Genomic DNA, 15,238 nt, shown 5'->3' with positions numbered 1-15,238 from the left:
TAGAAGACAACTTTTCAATAGAGACCTGAAGGAAATGAGATAGCTATGGGATATGTGGAGGAGTGTTTCATACAAGAACTGGCCGTTTCAGCAGGAGTGAAGCAGGAAATGTGCTCAGTGTTTGAGAAACAGCATGGAGATCAATGTGGCTGGGTAGAACAGAACATGAAGCAAAATAACCCCGGGTTTTTAACCAAATTTGAAATAAAGGTCAATGTTTAGAGAAACTCGCAATGTGACTTGTGGTTTTAAAGATTTGCACTCTCTTAAGAAACTACTTAAAGAACTCAATCTTATAAGGCAGTAATCCTAATTGCTACATGTTTGTTTTAAAATGATTCTTGATGTATTTAACTCTGTTTGATCACTTGCTTTCTGAAGGCATATTCATCTGACAGTTTGATATGATAGCTTCACTGGAAGCAGGAGTTTCAAGTTGGGCAAACTGTTCATTCATCATAGTGTTTGATTGCATGAGTACATATTAGCAAATACTTCTTAATCAAACTAAGCAAGACTCTTGCTACTTGAATTTATGGTAGAAGTCTTAATTCACGTTGCATCCTTTGGACTTCCTCCTCTCAGCTTAAATTAAAAGATAACATTTCTCCTGTCTGATCATTGGTTTACTACTATCATATTTTGGAATTATTTCTGACATTACTCTGGGGAGAGTTGGATTAATTAATTACTATTAAATATTTTTTCAGAGTTAATATGTTGTCTCATTACAATGTACTGACATTTTAATTAGAAGCAATTTACTTTTTAAGGAATAAAGATTTCTGTTTACATGAAAACTCTGGATATCTAGGATTGATAGGTGTCTGTAAAGAATATGTTGGTTATAAATCCTTTGGTTTACATAGATTTCCAGGTGGAACTTCTTCTGGATAAACTCAAGCAAAAGGGAGCAATTCGACGTGCACTGTTCCTCCACAGCAGGTCCCCAAGTCACTCGAAGAACATGACCATTTCAAGGGGGGGACTGATGCAGTGTGAGGAATTGATCGCATATCTGCGAGTAAGAGATAACTTTTCTACTACGTTGTTGTTCATTTTTAGTCATTAGTTTTTCTTTTTCATCTAAATGATTTTCACTTTCTGTAAATTAGTGTTCTATCAAAAGGAGAAACAGAAAATACACAAAGGAAACTTAGCTTTATAAAGTGTCAAACCTGAATGGTGGACTTCTACTTCTGACAGATTGGATATTCCAAATGGCCTTTCTACAACAATACTACTGAACAAATTATGATAAATGTACTTCTTAAATGCAACTGGACTCTCAAGAAAGTAAAATAAATCTCCAGAGTCCAAAAAAAATTAGCAATCAGCCAGTCACAGTGACTCACGCCTGTAATACCAGCACTTTGGGAGGTCGAGGTAGGCAGATCATGAGGTCAGGAGTTCAAGGCCAGCCTAGCCAACATGGTGAAACCCTGTCTCTAGTACAAATAAAAAAATTAGTTGGGTGTGGTAGCAGGTGCCAGTTATTGCAGCTACTCAGGAGGCTGAGGCAGGAGAACCACTTGAACCTGGGAGGTGGAGGTTGCAGTGAGCCGAGATTGCACCACTGCACTCCAGCCTAGGTGACAGAGTGAGACCCCGTCTCAAAAAATAATAATAATAATAATAATAATAATTAATTAAAAAAATAAAATAAGCATTCAACTAAAAAACTCCAGTGCCAAAAATCTGAATTGTGAGTTATAAGCAAATCTATGAGCTAGAGTTGCTGGCAAGGATGCAGCCTGGGGAGAGGGTGAGTGGTAATTGCATAGGAATTCAGACAGTTGTGTATTGCTAAGTGTTCTCAGGACAGGAGTGCATCCTGATTCCAGCAAGACCCAAATGTAAAATCTTGCTGAAGAGGAGCTATCCAATATGGGCCCCAGGATTTCCATAGGTTAAGTTTGATCAAATATGAATTCATTAAACACACACACACACACACACACACACACACACACACACACACACAAAGAAGCCACTACAAGAAGCAACAGATTTTAGACCTGCAAAGACTAGTTACAGAGTACAAATTTTGTATAAACTGTTTAAGGAAATAAAGAGGCAGGGCACAGTAGCTCAAGCTTATAATCTCAGCACTTTGGGAGGTCAAAGCAGGAAGATCACTTGAGGCCAAGTTTGAGACCAGCCTGGGCAATATAATGAGACTCTGTTTTTTTTAAAAGGAAAAAACAAAGCAAGACAAAAACATCAGTAAACAGTCAGACAAAAACATGATTAATGAACTTGATTTAACAGGCCTATATAGAACCTATACCCAGCAATTAAAGAATATGAAAACTGACTATAAAGGAAGTATAAACAAATTTTAGAAAGTGATACTATAGAATACATGCTATCACAGTGGAGGTGTTAGAAATCCGTAGCAAAAGGATAAACTAGGAATTGGGAAGTGTGATTTTAAATAACTTGTGGGTCAAAAACAAGATCATAATGGAAATTTACTTGCAAATGAATCATAATGAAAATACAACATAGCAAAATGTATAGGCTGTCACAATAGCAGAATGTAAAAATAAATGTATAGCCTTAAATGTTATTTAATTTTAATGAAAGATAAGAATAAATGAAGGTAAGAAGAAAACACTACAAAATTAAGAATTGCAAAGGAACATTACAGATAAGGGAGGAATTAACAGAATATTAAGAATAACCTGGCCGGGCGCGGTGGCTCAAGCCTGTAATCCCGGCACTTTGGGAAGCCGAGGCGGGTGGATCACGAGGTCAAGAGATCGAGACCATCCTGGTCAACATGGTGAAACCCTGTCTCTACTAAAAATACTAAAAATTAGCTGGGCATGGTGGCGTGTGCCTGTAATCCCAGCTACTCAGGAGGCTGAGGCAAGAGAATTGCCTGAACCCAGGAGGCGGAGGTTGCGGTGAGCCGAGATCGCGCCATTGCACTCCAGCCTGGGCAACAAGAGCGAAGCTCCGTCTCAAAAAAAAAAAAACAACAACAACAACAACAAAAAAAACAAAGAATAACCTTGGGCCAGCACATAAAAAAACTTTTAGACAAAACATGGAAATTCTTAGAAAAGCAATACAACTCCCATAAGAAGAAATAGAAATCCTGAATAATCCCCTAAACACTTAACAAATGGAATTGACAGTTAATCTGTACAAAAAGACAAAGCCCAGATTGTTTTATAAGCCATATCTACCAAACATTCAAGAACAAGACATCTCAATTTTAAATAAACTCTTTGAAAGAATAGAAAAACAAAATATTTCAATGTCAATCTGTGAAACTAGTGTAATTGGTTCCTGGACTGGTTGAGAATATTACCAGAAGGGAGAATTTCATTCCAGTCTTAAAATAGATGTAAAATAATTAAGCCATTATAAGCAAATAAATCTTAGCAGTTTGTGAAAAAAGATACATAGACCAAGTTGGATGTATCCTAGAGTGGGTTAACATTAAGTCTAAAAATGTAATTTACCACATGAATAGATTAAAGAGGAAACGCGACTATCTTATTTAAGTACGAAAAAGGGTTTGAATGAAATTTTTTAAAAACTTCATGATTTAAGAAACAAGACAAATACCTCATGTTATGACTATGAAGAAATAGATTCTTACATTTAAACAAAGTCTGCCAATACCTATTAATTGGTCAAGATGTGAATTAAGAATTCTTATACATTGCTGATGGCAGTGCGAATTGTTTTGAAGACTTTGGAAAATAATGTGGTACTATAGAGCTGGCAAATACGCTTGTCACTATGTATAAGAATAATCACAGCCATTTCTGTAACAGCAAAAACAAAGCCCATAAACAATCAAAATTGCCTTCAACAGAATGGATAAATTGTAGTATAATTATATCATGAAATAGTACTCAACGTACAGAATTAACATAGGCTACATGCAATAGCATGGATGGATCTTAACAAGAGTGTAGGACAGAAAGTAAGTCACAGAAGACTACATGTGATCCTATTGAGAAGAAAGGCAGAAGCATGAAGAAAAAGTAGTATTTGGGTAGCTTAAGCCCTATCAGTGTTCTTAGGATGTTGAGTGTGTGTGTTTAAGTGCTCATGTTATTAACATGTCTTGTACTTTTGTGTGAATCAAATAGTACATTGTAAAAAATTGAGTAAAGGTTCTTACTTGATAAGGATAATCTTCTTTTGGGTATTCTGTTTCTACATAAGTAGAATTTTCCAGAGAATTTTCTTAGAATTGAAGGTTCAGGGATGAATACAGCTGGCTTTGTAATGTGCACTTATGGATTTCTCCAGATAATTTAGGTTGATGTTATCATTAATTCAAATCTTGTTCATTTCTAGGATGAATCTGAATTTAGAGACAAACTCACTCCAATTACTATTTTTATGGAATATCGGTTGGATTATAGAACAGCTGCTGATACAACAGGCTTGCAACCCATTCTTAACCAGTTCACGCCTGCCAACATTAGTCGACAGGTACTGTACTCAATTTGCCACTAATGTGATATTTTGTTATTTTTTAAAAAGATCTTACAATTCATATTTTTAAATATTAGAGGAGATTTATTTTATCATGTTGACAGATGTTTAGTCAAAGTCAGAAGGTTAGGAATCTAAATTTTCTTTTTCTTTTTGCTTTTTATTGTTTTGGGAATCTGAATTTTCAAGTCAGGTACTTAAAGCCACTCAATATTGATATAGAGAGAAAGATAGGATTATATTTCAAATACATGAAATAGGCAAATAATAAAAGAGAACAGCAAAGTGCCAGTTAGTTTAAATAGTGTTTTAGTATTTTGCTAAAGATACTCGATGTCTGTGTTATCTTTGATAGATATTTTAATTTTAAAAAATACATATATAGTAAATAAATAATTCTTTTCAGAAAACCAAAAAAGCAACAAAATTTGATAGATGGTATTCTAATTTTACAAAATCGTATCTATAATGTATTTACATGTTAATTCTAGTTACTACTCCTTTTTAAATTATATGTTCATGTTTTTACATTAATATCTCTTCTTCCATAGATCTCTGTGCCCTAAATTTAAGTTATATGTATTTTTTTGTCTTTCTAATATCCTATAAGCTCTTTTTTTGGTTTGTTTTCTGTTTTTGTTATTTGATAGTATAACATATGACAGTAGCAAAAGGAAAATCAAAATATTTTTTAAGTCTTTTCTGATTTTTATATTTTTATAATTTCATATTTCATTTTATACATGAATAATAACACATATACCATTTTCTAGTATTCATAATATAGAACTTATAACCATACTTCTGTGTTTATATTCTTTACATTTTTTATTTTTAATGAATGTACAATATTGTGTTGATTAATAATTTAATAATGACCATCTGAGCCTCTTAATGTCTGTCATTCAGTATTATACTCTCTTCGAAAGTTAATTGTTACTTGTCTCTTTATATTATGTACTTTCATATATGGGTTATGGTTATTTTCCGTTTATAGTTCTAGAATTTTTTATAAATCTTTTATTATTATTGTTATCACTACCTTTGATTAATTTTTCAAACTTCCAAGCCAATCTCTTTAATGCCAGTACCCTCTTAAAACCGGTTAATCAAGTAGGCTCTTTTGAACCCCCTTGGAGGACCAAAGTAACCGCAGTGATATTTGACTTCCCCTTTTCCCCCATCTATTCTCATTCTTCATTGTTTGAAATATTTTTTTTTTTTTTGTCTCCTCGGTGTCCTACATTGTTCCATCAGTGTGACATTATTAACTTTTAGGTGTATTTCTTTCTGCATTCTTAGCTTTGTTTATTCACTCTTGTTTCTATGTTAATGACTTATCCACCATTATTATAACTTCCTTTTCTCTAAAATGGATCCTTCTTTTCATTGGTTATATTATAAACCCTTCTATATACTCTCTTTTTGCTGTCAAATAGAAATATAAAATTTTATTTGTAATTTTAAATTTGTAATTTTTAATTTGCTGGTTAGCAGCATTTTTTTAAAAGATAGAAAATGTATAGGTGAAATTGATCTTAAAATTATTTCTATATTAGTTTACTAGGGCTGTCATGACAGAGTAGTACCACAGACGGGGGTCTTAAACAACAGAAATTTATTCTCTCCTAGTTTTGGAGCCTAGAAGTCTGAGATCAAGAGTCGGCAGGGCTCATTTCTTCTGTGACCTCTCTTCTTGGCTTGTAGATAGTCACCAGTCACCTTCTTGTGTCTTCACGTGGGCTTCCTTTTGTGTGTGTGTCTGTGTCCTAATCTCTTTTTAAGCACCAGTCATTGGATTAGGGCCTACCCTAAAGACGTTTTAACTTAATAACCTCTTGAAAGACAATATCGCCAAATACAGTTCCATTCTGAGACACTGGGGGTTAAGGTTTCAACATACACATTATGTGGGGGACACAGTTCAGCCCTTGACAATATCTAAAATATTATTATTTTTACATGGAATCGCTTAAAAATTATTCTGCACTTTATTTCTTACTGGCTTCAAAATCCATTGTATACTTTTAGCACATCAAAATTCAAATACTTAGGTTTTATTAGAAATTTTTTTGGTATTTAGAATTTATGTAATTCACAGATGAAAAAGTAGATTCAAATACTCAAGTTGTTCTAAACATACTAAAAGTTTTGCAGTGAGAGAATTAAGCACCAGCTTTTAACATAATTAAATAAATTAAAATGAAATAAAATTTAAAAATCAATTCATCAGTCACACTGAGCCCGCTTGCAGTGCTCAGAAGCCACATCAGGCTTGCAAGTGGATACTAGATTGGACAGTGCAGCTCTAGGGTTTCCCTTTCTTTACCCTAATCCTTTGGTATTAGAGATTTAGTGTTTTCTGCAGAAAGAGTTGGGTTTTTTCCCTCATTTTTTTTTTTCATTCAAATACATTTTAAGTTCTTTCTTTTTTTTTTTTTTGAGATGCAGTATTGCTCTGTTGCCAGGCTGGGGTGCAATGGCCCGATCTCAGCTCACTGCAACCTCCGCTTCCGGGTTCAAGCGATTCCCCTATCTCAGCCTCCCAAGTAGCTGGGACTATAGGCGTATACCACCACACTTGGCTAATTTTTTGTATTTTAGTAGAGAATGGATTTTTCCATGTTGGCCAGGATGATCTGGGCAACAAGAGTGAAACTCAGTCCCTCTCCCCGCAAAAAAACAAAGAATCTCTATTCCAGACATTCCTTGCAACTTGGAAGTGTACAGTCATCGTCCTTTTTTTTTTTTTTTTAAGGACTCTTTTTCTTTTTCTTTAAATCCTTTTCTCTTTTCTTTTTGTCTGCTATAGTGCTTGAAGCCCTTTGGATGTTAACAATAGACAAAGCAGAAATGGCCTCATCTTTTTTTTTCCCATTCTTTTCTTAATTTTTATGTTTCTTCTTTCACATCCTACCCAGCTCCTCTGCTTTTTCCCATTGTTTCTCTTTTTCGGGTTTTTTTTTTCCATTTTGTTGTAGCTAGAACATTCTCCTGGCCAGATCTGGAGGGGAAAAAAGTTCAGGTCTTTGCTCTTGTCACTTAACCCTGATCGACTATAATGCTTCAAGTTCCTTTTCCTTCATCTTTTTCCAAATCCCCATGCAATGCTGGACTCATTTTAGCCCCGGTTTCCTTTCCCCTGTGGTCTGTCTGCCTGTCTGAACTACTGCTGAATATCTCCAGCTCCTTACTCTTTTATCCTCTGCAGCCCTATTTCCATGATATTGGTAGAGGCACAGTCCGTAATGAGAGACTCTGGAAGGGAGTCTATCTTGCCCAACATGTCACAACTTAGGCAGCGGAGTAAAAATGAACCCTCATTTGTTGACTATTACTTTCTCTTCTACACCAGTCTTCATTCTAAGATGATAACAGCTTGAGATAGAACTGAAAGAATCCAAGGAACTGTATTTTATCCTATGAATCTTTTTCTTCTTTCTCATTCTTGACTGGCTACACAGACATGTTTAAAAATAAGTGGCCATGGTCTCTTGCTTTCAGGTATATAAACAAGCCGATGCGTATATGAAAATATATACATGTGTACATATATGTATAACCACATACATATTGATAAACACTGCTTATACAACCTGCATTGGTATTTTTTCATGTAGAAAAATGAAATGCTTTTTTCTAGGCTCACATTCTACTTGACTGTGGTGAAGACAATGTCTGTAAACCAAAACTGGAAGTTTCTGTAGATAGGTAAGTTTTGCTCGAAATAATAAATAATATAATAAGAAATTTAAATGGAAGGGCACATTTTTCTATGCAAAAGACTAACATGTTTTAATAAGAATTAGTTATATTGGAGGGTATTGCATGATTTTTTATAATACTAAAACTATCAATATTGTCCTTCTAAAGAAAATACCCACTGTGTTTTCACTAGTTGCCCAGGTTGATGGTTATTACCATTCACCTTTGGGTAATTTCACAAAGCAATATTGTATCATTTTAAAGATACACTTCATTGTAAACATACTTTTAACTCAAGGGATATCCTTACCATTTTGTAGATATATAAATGTTAAAGAATATTGTGAGAATTATGACAATTGATTAATTTAGCTTTTAGAAAAATATTGGGGAATTGCAAAGTTCATACAATTCATTTCAGTAATAGATATGGATGATAGTGATATATTAGTGGTATCAACATTTATTTTTACTGAGAGAAGCATTGAATTTGCAGCCAGTGTGCTATTTTCCGTTTTCTATCAAGCTGTGAATTAGTCTTAAAATATCTTGAGACACTGTTGAACATGTCGGTGCTGTGTATTTATCTCTTGTTTCTTTGAACAGTCATACTCTCCCATGTAGTCTTAGTTCTCAGTCTGGATTTGTATTAACTTGTAGTGATCAAAAGAAGATCTATATTGGGGATGACAACCCTCTGACATTGATTGTTAAGGCTCAGAATCAAGGAGAAGGTGCCTATGAAGCTGAGCTCATCGTTTCCATTCCACTGCAGGCTGATTTCATCGGGGTTGTCCGAAACAGTGAAGTAAGCAGGCTGCCTCTTTAAAAATCGAAATACACTCACAGGTCTCATTAACATTAATGAGCTGCTCTCCCATTTAGTGAAGCACAAGCTTAGCTATTCTACCTAAGGCTAAATTGCTAGACAATGGAGGGTCTATCTTACATAATTCCTTTTAAGCCTAATACTTTGCATAATGCATTGATAGGACATTTTTAGAATTGCAAGCTAAGTGCCTGGAAAAGAGGTTAGATAGATAAAGTGTCTAAGCCTGTCCATCAAATTATTTGTCAGAGGCAGTATGGTTATGTATTGCAATCCTCTAGGGATCTTTCAGAAATACTTCCACATTTCCATCTGGCAGTTGTACCCAGTTCTGGCTTTTCCCTTACCTCCTGGTTTGCTCATAGATTTATTTGCTTAGTATAATGAGAAACTGAAATATCCAACTACATGATGTTTTACTTCCTTTCATATCCTTTTTGTCTATCAAAGGCCTTAGCAAGACTTTCCTGTGCATTTAAGACAGAAAACCAAACTCGCCAGGTGGTATGTGACCTTGGAAACCCAATGAAGGCTGGAACTCAAGTAAGACAATTTAATTAAACACATTTTTCTCCCCGGCAAATAGAAGAGCATGTTGTTCTCTGGGCTCATGTAATTTTTAAAAATAAACACTTCAAAACAATGTCATTAAATTGGTTTTGATTTAACAGTTAAATGATTAGTAGAGTTTTGCTTAGTTTTAACTAAGATACAAAAACAATCGGTTGTGAAAGAAGAAACCATCTATTTCTTCTTTCCTGGCCTATGAACACAGCACACACTTTGGTTGTTAACTTTCTGTTATTAAATCATTGCCTCCAGTTACTAGATTTTCACTGTATCAACATCATTTACTTTTTCATTTTATAGAAAAATGTTCAGTATTATAAGGAGGAATAATTGTGACGAATAATTGTTGTTAAATAGACTCTCTTATGGATTGGCCCAGGTATCTTTAAGTAAAATAGATTTGATAGAAAATCAGATTTAATTATCTTTGTTCAGTTTTATTGTAAGCTCAGCAAAACCCCATTTTAGAGCATTATTTTTTATTTAGACATTGGATTTGAAATTTTGCTAATTAGACATTGACTAACATTACTATCTTTTACTGTCTCCTTCAGCTCTTAGCTGGTCTTCGTTTCAGTGTGCACCAGCAGTCAGAGATGGATACTTCTGTGAAATTTGACTTACAAATCCAAAGGTGTGAAAACAACTTGCATTCACTTATAACTGTTGAATAAATACGAATTTGTTGTAAATATACTATGTAATGTACTTCAAATATAGAATAGTACAGATTAAAATTTATTGCTTGATTATAGTGTACTTATAAGAAGAATTTTATTGTCAGGTTTGAGTTTGTAAAACAAAATTTAAAATCCAGAAATAAAACATTCATCTTCTTGAAATTAAATGTTAATGAAAATAATTATTTTGAGGTATAAGCTTTACATTTGTTTCTTCTGTTGTGTTAATTTTTAGTTTCACTACGTTTGCCTCTGTATGTTTTTGGTGTTACGCGTAATTCAGTTCTGAGTATTTTTTTTTCTTTTTCAGCACAAATCTTTTTGACAGAGTAAGCCCAGTTGTATCTCACCAAGTTGACCTTGCTGTTTTAGCTGCAGTTGAGATAAGAGGGTCAGTATGAATACTTAGTCGAGTATCTCATTGTTACTATTGCTTTTTAAAGGTAACCATCAGGCCTTAGCGTCTTCTGGACAGTAGACACTACACGTTTAGTGGTGGTTTTACTAGGGCATTAGCTTTTATAGAAATAAAATCCTAGGTGTGTTCCAAACCCCCAATACTGGGTGATGCTCAAAATGAACAAGACATAGCAACAACATGCACAAAATAAGTTTATTGAACTTTTACACAAATTATCAATTCACCTGTTATGTGTATATTTCATAAGAGCAGTTTTTGTGCATGTGTGTGTTCATTAGTTTTCTTTTAAACTATTTTTTAAAATTAGATCCAATTTTATTCATTTGAGTAATAAATACAGGGTACTTTTGAAAATGAACTGACTATATCATTTCGATATTCATGGTAGGTTTTCTTTGGTCATTGTTTAGAGTCTCGAGTCCTGATCATATCTTTCTTCCAATTCCAAACTGGGAACACAAAGAGAACCCTGAGACTGAAGAAGACGTTGGGCCAGTTGTTCAGCACATCTATGAGGTTTGCAGTTGTTGGATTTTACCCAAACCTAGTGAGCGAGCCAACAAAGAGAGGAACAACTAAGCTATTTTTACAAAAACAATTTTATGTGATTTTTATGTAAACTCTGCATTGGTTAAGTATGTGTCAGAGATTTCTTTGAGTATTTTCCCTATTGATAAGTTCATTTTTATTTGACAAATAGCTTTGTTTAAATAAAGCAATTTATATAATTTGTTGTTTAAATCAATTAGTTCTACTTGCATAAAAGAAATAAATCATTGGTACTTTGTCATGGGCATTTTATAGTTCTGACTAAAATTTGAAAATACCTATGGCAAATAATCAAAACTATATTTCTATAGGAAGAAAATTTTTTTGTCATCTTTCATTAATAACTTTTTAGCCAGGCGCGGTGGCTCAAGCCTGTAATCCCAGCACTTTGGGAGGCTGAGGTGGGTGGATCACGAGGTCGAGAGATCGAGACCATCCTGGTCAACATGGTGAAACCCCGTCTCTACTAAAAGTGCAAAAAATTAGCTGGGCATGGTGGCACGTGCCTGTAATCCCAGCTACTCAGGAGGCTGAGGCAGGAGAATTGCCTGAGCCCAGGAGGCGGAGGTTGCGGTGAGCCGAGATCGCGCCATTGCACTCCAGCCTGGGTAACAAGGGCGAAACTCCGTCTCAAAAAAAAAAACAAACAAACAACAAAAAAACAACTTTTTAACATTTTCCCCTTTTGTTTATATAATTATATATATTTTTCGAGGTGGAGTCTCGCTCTTTCACCCAGGCTGGAGTGCAGTGGCATGATCTCTGCTCACTGCAACCTCCACCTCCCAGGTTCAAGCGATTCTCCTGCCTCAGCTTCCCGAGTAACTGGGATTACAGGAATGCACCACTATGCCTGGCTAATTTTTGTATTTTTAGTAGAGACAGCGTTTCACCGACGGGGTTTCACCATGTTGGCCAGGCTGATCACGAACTCCTGACCTCAAGAGATCCGTCCACCTCGACCTCCCAAAGTGCTGGGATTACAGGCATAAGCCACCTCCCCCAGCCTTGTTTATATTTTTATCATGACACATTACTCTATGTTAGAGACAAATGTTGAGTTCGATCATTTTTGTATAAAAATGGTCATATTGTAATTAAATTATAAGTTAACTGTGGAAACTATGCTATTATTTAAACCCTGTTGCTAACAGGATTTCTGAAGTTGATGTAGGGGAATGATTATAGTAGTATAGATTTTTGCTGAAGGTGTTGATACATTTTCTTTTACCTCCTTAGCTGAGAAACAATGGTCCAAGCTCATTCAGCAAGGCGATGCTCCATCTCCAGTGGCCTTACAAATATAACAATAACACTCTGTTGTATATCCTTCATTATGATATTGATGGGCCAATGAACTGCACTTCAGATATGGAAATCAACCCTTTGAGAATTAAGGTAATGTTCTTAATAGCAGCTCTTCATTATAATAATACTTTATTGCCTTCTTTCTAATCCTGTAAAAGAAATTCATAAAATAAAACCAACTCTGCAAAAAATGGTTTAGTTCATAAGCAGTACACTCAGGATAAGATCATTTATGTAATGAGTAAGAATTAATTCTTGACGTCCTCATGAACCATATCTTCACGGAATGCTTAGTGAGCCTTATGAGATGTCCTTCAGTGATTCAGTTTGACCTTGACTCCATCACAGTGTGGTTTGTTCAGCGTATAATATCACATCAAAGGTGTTCTGTTGTTAAAATTTCTACCTTCAGGATAAGCTATACCATTTTACTCATGATTCTTTTGATTTACATGACCTGGACTAATGTCATTTTATATAATTATATATGCTTTTGGATATTGTCATCGCCATCATAGATTTGCACAAGAAACTAATATACAATATGGACCAAGGAACAGTAAAAAAATAATAATAAACAAAATTTAAAATATACCCCATGATTGACATCACAGATGTACTGTGGAATTTCAGGCTGTTTGTGTTTCGTCAGTTTCCACTCTAGCTAAGGAAGGGCTGAAAACAATGGCTAGGGAGAGCTAACTTTTTTGGTACATATTAAAGATTCTAATCTTTATTTTTTGTTCGTGCCATTCACCATATATTGGGTGGTAAATATTCTGTCATACTAAATTTTCATTCACTATTTTTTAATCATATGTAAGAGTTTATATCAAAATGCTGATGTAAAATGTTTTTCATTATCATTTATCACCATTTTATTCTTGTGATGGCATTAGATCTCGTCTTTGCAAACAACTGAAAAGAATGAAACAGTTGCTGGGCAAGGTGAGCGGGACCATCACATCACTAAGCGGGATCTTGCCTTCAATGAAGAAGATATTCACACTTTGGTAAGTGCCATTTCAAGTACATGCACTATAAACATTTAAAAATAAGTGATTATAGGACTGACGCCAAAGAACATTTCAAAAATAACAACAGCTGTGCTTGAACAACTACATTTATTTTTATACCATGCATTCCATTTACTTTCCTTTTTGCTAGTCAGATTAATGCCATATTTTCTTCAAATGATTTATTTTGTAGATGGCTATTAAATCTAGTTTATGGCCCAACCTAATTTGCCTACTCCATTCTTTAACTGTCTTCTTTCTTGGCCTTCTCCAAATCTTTGAGGCTTTAGTACAATTCTAAAAAATCTGGAAGGTCCCAACAAAAATACACTAGAATAATAATGAGCATTTGATTAACCTTTGTTGAGTTAGCCTATATAACAGTTAAAATGTTTTAAAGATGATTGTTGTTTAACTTATTTTTCTTTTGATTAACAAATCTCTAAATCTGTAGTAGAGAACCTGGCATAGCATTTTTTTGTTTGTTTTTTGAGGCAGAGTCTTGCTTTGTCACCCAGGCTGGAGTGCAATAACCCAAACACAGCTCACTGAGACCTCAACCCCCCAAGCTCAAGCAATCCTCCTGACTCAATCCCCCAAGTAGCTGGGACTACAAGCACCCACCGCCACGCCCAGATAATTTTTGTATTTTTTGTTGAGATGAGGTTTCACTATTTTCTCCAGGATGGTCTCGTACTCCTGAGCTCAAGCGATCTGCCCATCTCGGCCTCCTGAAGTGCTGGGATGTCAGGCATGAACCACCATGCCCAGCACTGTTACAGTGTTTATGTTCAATAGTGATCACTAGTGACTTTTACATTGTGAAATTCTGTGGTTCTTGTTAGTCCTTATCTGGTTCAAGTGTTTAGTGACTTTGGTTCCTTTAATCACTTCTTCCTATTGACTCTCATGGCTATAAATACAATCTGGTGTAGATGACTTTGATTTATATTTTCAGTCTGATTTTCAGCACCGAACTTCAGATTCTGATATCCAACTGCTTACTAGAAACTCCTTTTAAATATCTAATAGGAATCTCAAACTTAATTCTAAACATAAACCCTTGGGTTTTCCCAAGTCTGCTCTTTCCATAATGTTTGTAGTTGATTTTAGTAAATATCAACTTCATTCTCTGTCTAAAACTGGACCCCATGCTTAACTCCTTCCTTTCTCTCAAATCTCACATCTTGTATTTCAGCAAATTCTGTTGATATTTACTTTTAAAATGTATAAACTCTGGCTCCTTCGCAACAGTTTCATCACTGACACAACCTAACCCAGGCTGCTTTCCCTTCCCAATTGGACTATAGTCAAACCCCTGGTTGACCTCTGTGTTTCTGCCTTTCTCCTCGTTGTACTTCATATGCCACAGAAGCCACAGTGATCCTTTTAAATACAGGTCAGGTTGTGTCAGTCAGTGCCTTTCCATCTAATTCAATGAGAAAGCAAGAGGCTACAATGACCTTTAAGCCCAACATCTACAGGCCCTTCCTGCCTCTCTGCCTGCATCTCCTCTCCTTACTATTCTGTTTCTCAAAATTTCTACCTTGCTTTTCATTGAACAGGTAGCCCCAAACATATTTCTTCCATGCTTTGAAAATTGCTCTTCCATCTGCCTGGAGTTCTTTGTCCAGATATCCTTGTGGCTTATTTTCCCATATCCATCTGGTGTCCTTAAAAGTAAAATTATGTC

At 35.0% G+C, this 15,238-nt stretch overlaps 1 protein-coding gene across 1 annotated transcript in view; it reads left to right on the top strand.

The window, feature by feature from the left end:
• The window catches only part of ITGAV (integrin subunit alpha V), a 95,403-nt gene that overhangs the window by 71,058 nt on the left and 9,107 nt on the right, over window positions 1–15,238 (top strand). The window contains exons 17-26 of the mRNA XM_003944208.4: window positions 870–1,024; window positions 4,327–4,464; window positions 8,111–8,178; window positions 8,833–8,980; window positions 9,452–9,544; window positions 10,126–10,205; window positions 10,562–10,642; window positions 11,083–11,188; window positions 12,461–12,619; window positions 13,429–13,542. Coding sequence (XP_003944257.1) covers window positions 870–1,024; window positions 4,327–4,464; window positions 8,111–8,178; window positions 8,833–8,980; window positions 9,452–9,544; window positions 10,126–10,205; window positions 10,562–10,642; window positions 11,083–11,188; window positions 12,461–12,619; window positions 13,429–13,542 — 1,142 coding nt within the window. The remainder of the gene's footprint in view (window positions 1–869; window positions 1,025–4,326; window positions 4,465–8,110; window positions 8,179–8,832; window positions 8,981–9,451; window positions 9,545–10,125; window positions 10,206–10,561; window positions 10,643–11,082; window positions 11,189–12,460; window positions 12,620–13,428; window positions 13,543–15,238) is intronic.

This window comes from Saimiri boliviensis, chromosome 5 (assembly GCF_048565385.1).
Source record: "Saimiri boliviensis isolate mSaiBol1 chromosome 5, mSaiBol1.pri, whole genome shotgun sequence".
Taxonomy (NCBI): Eukaryota; Metazoa; Chordata; class Mammalia; order Primates; family Cebidae; genus Saimiri; species Saimiri boliviensis.
This window is presented reverse-complemented; position numbering and strand designations above follow the sequence as displayed.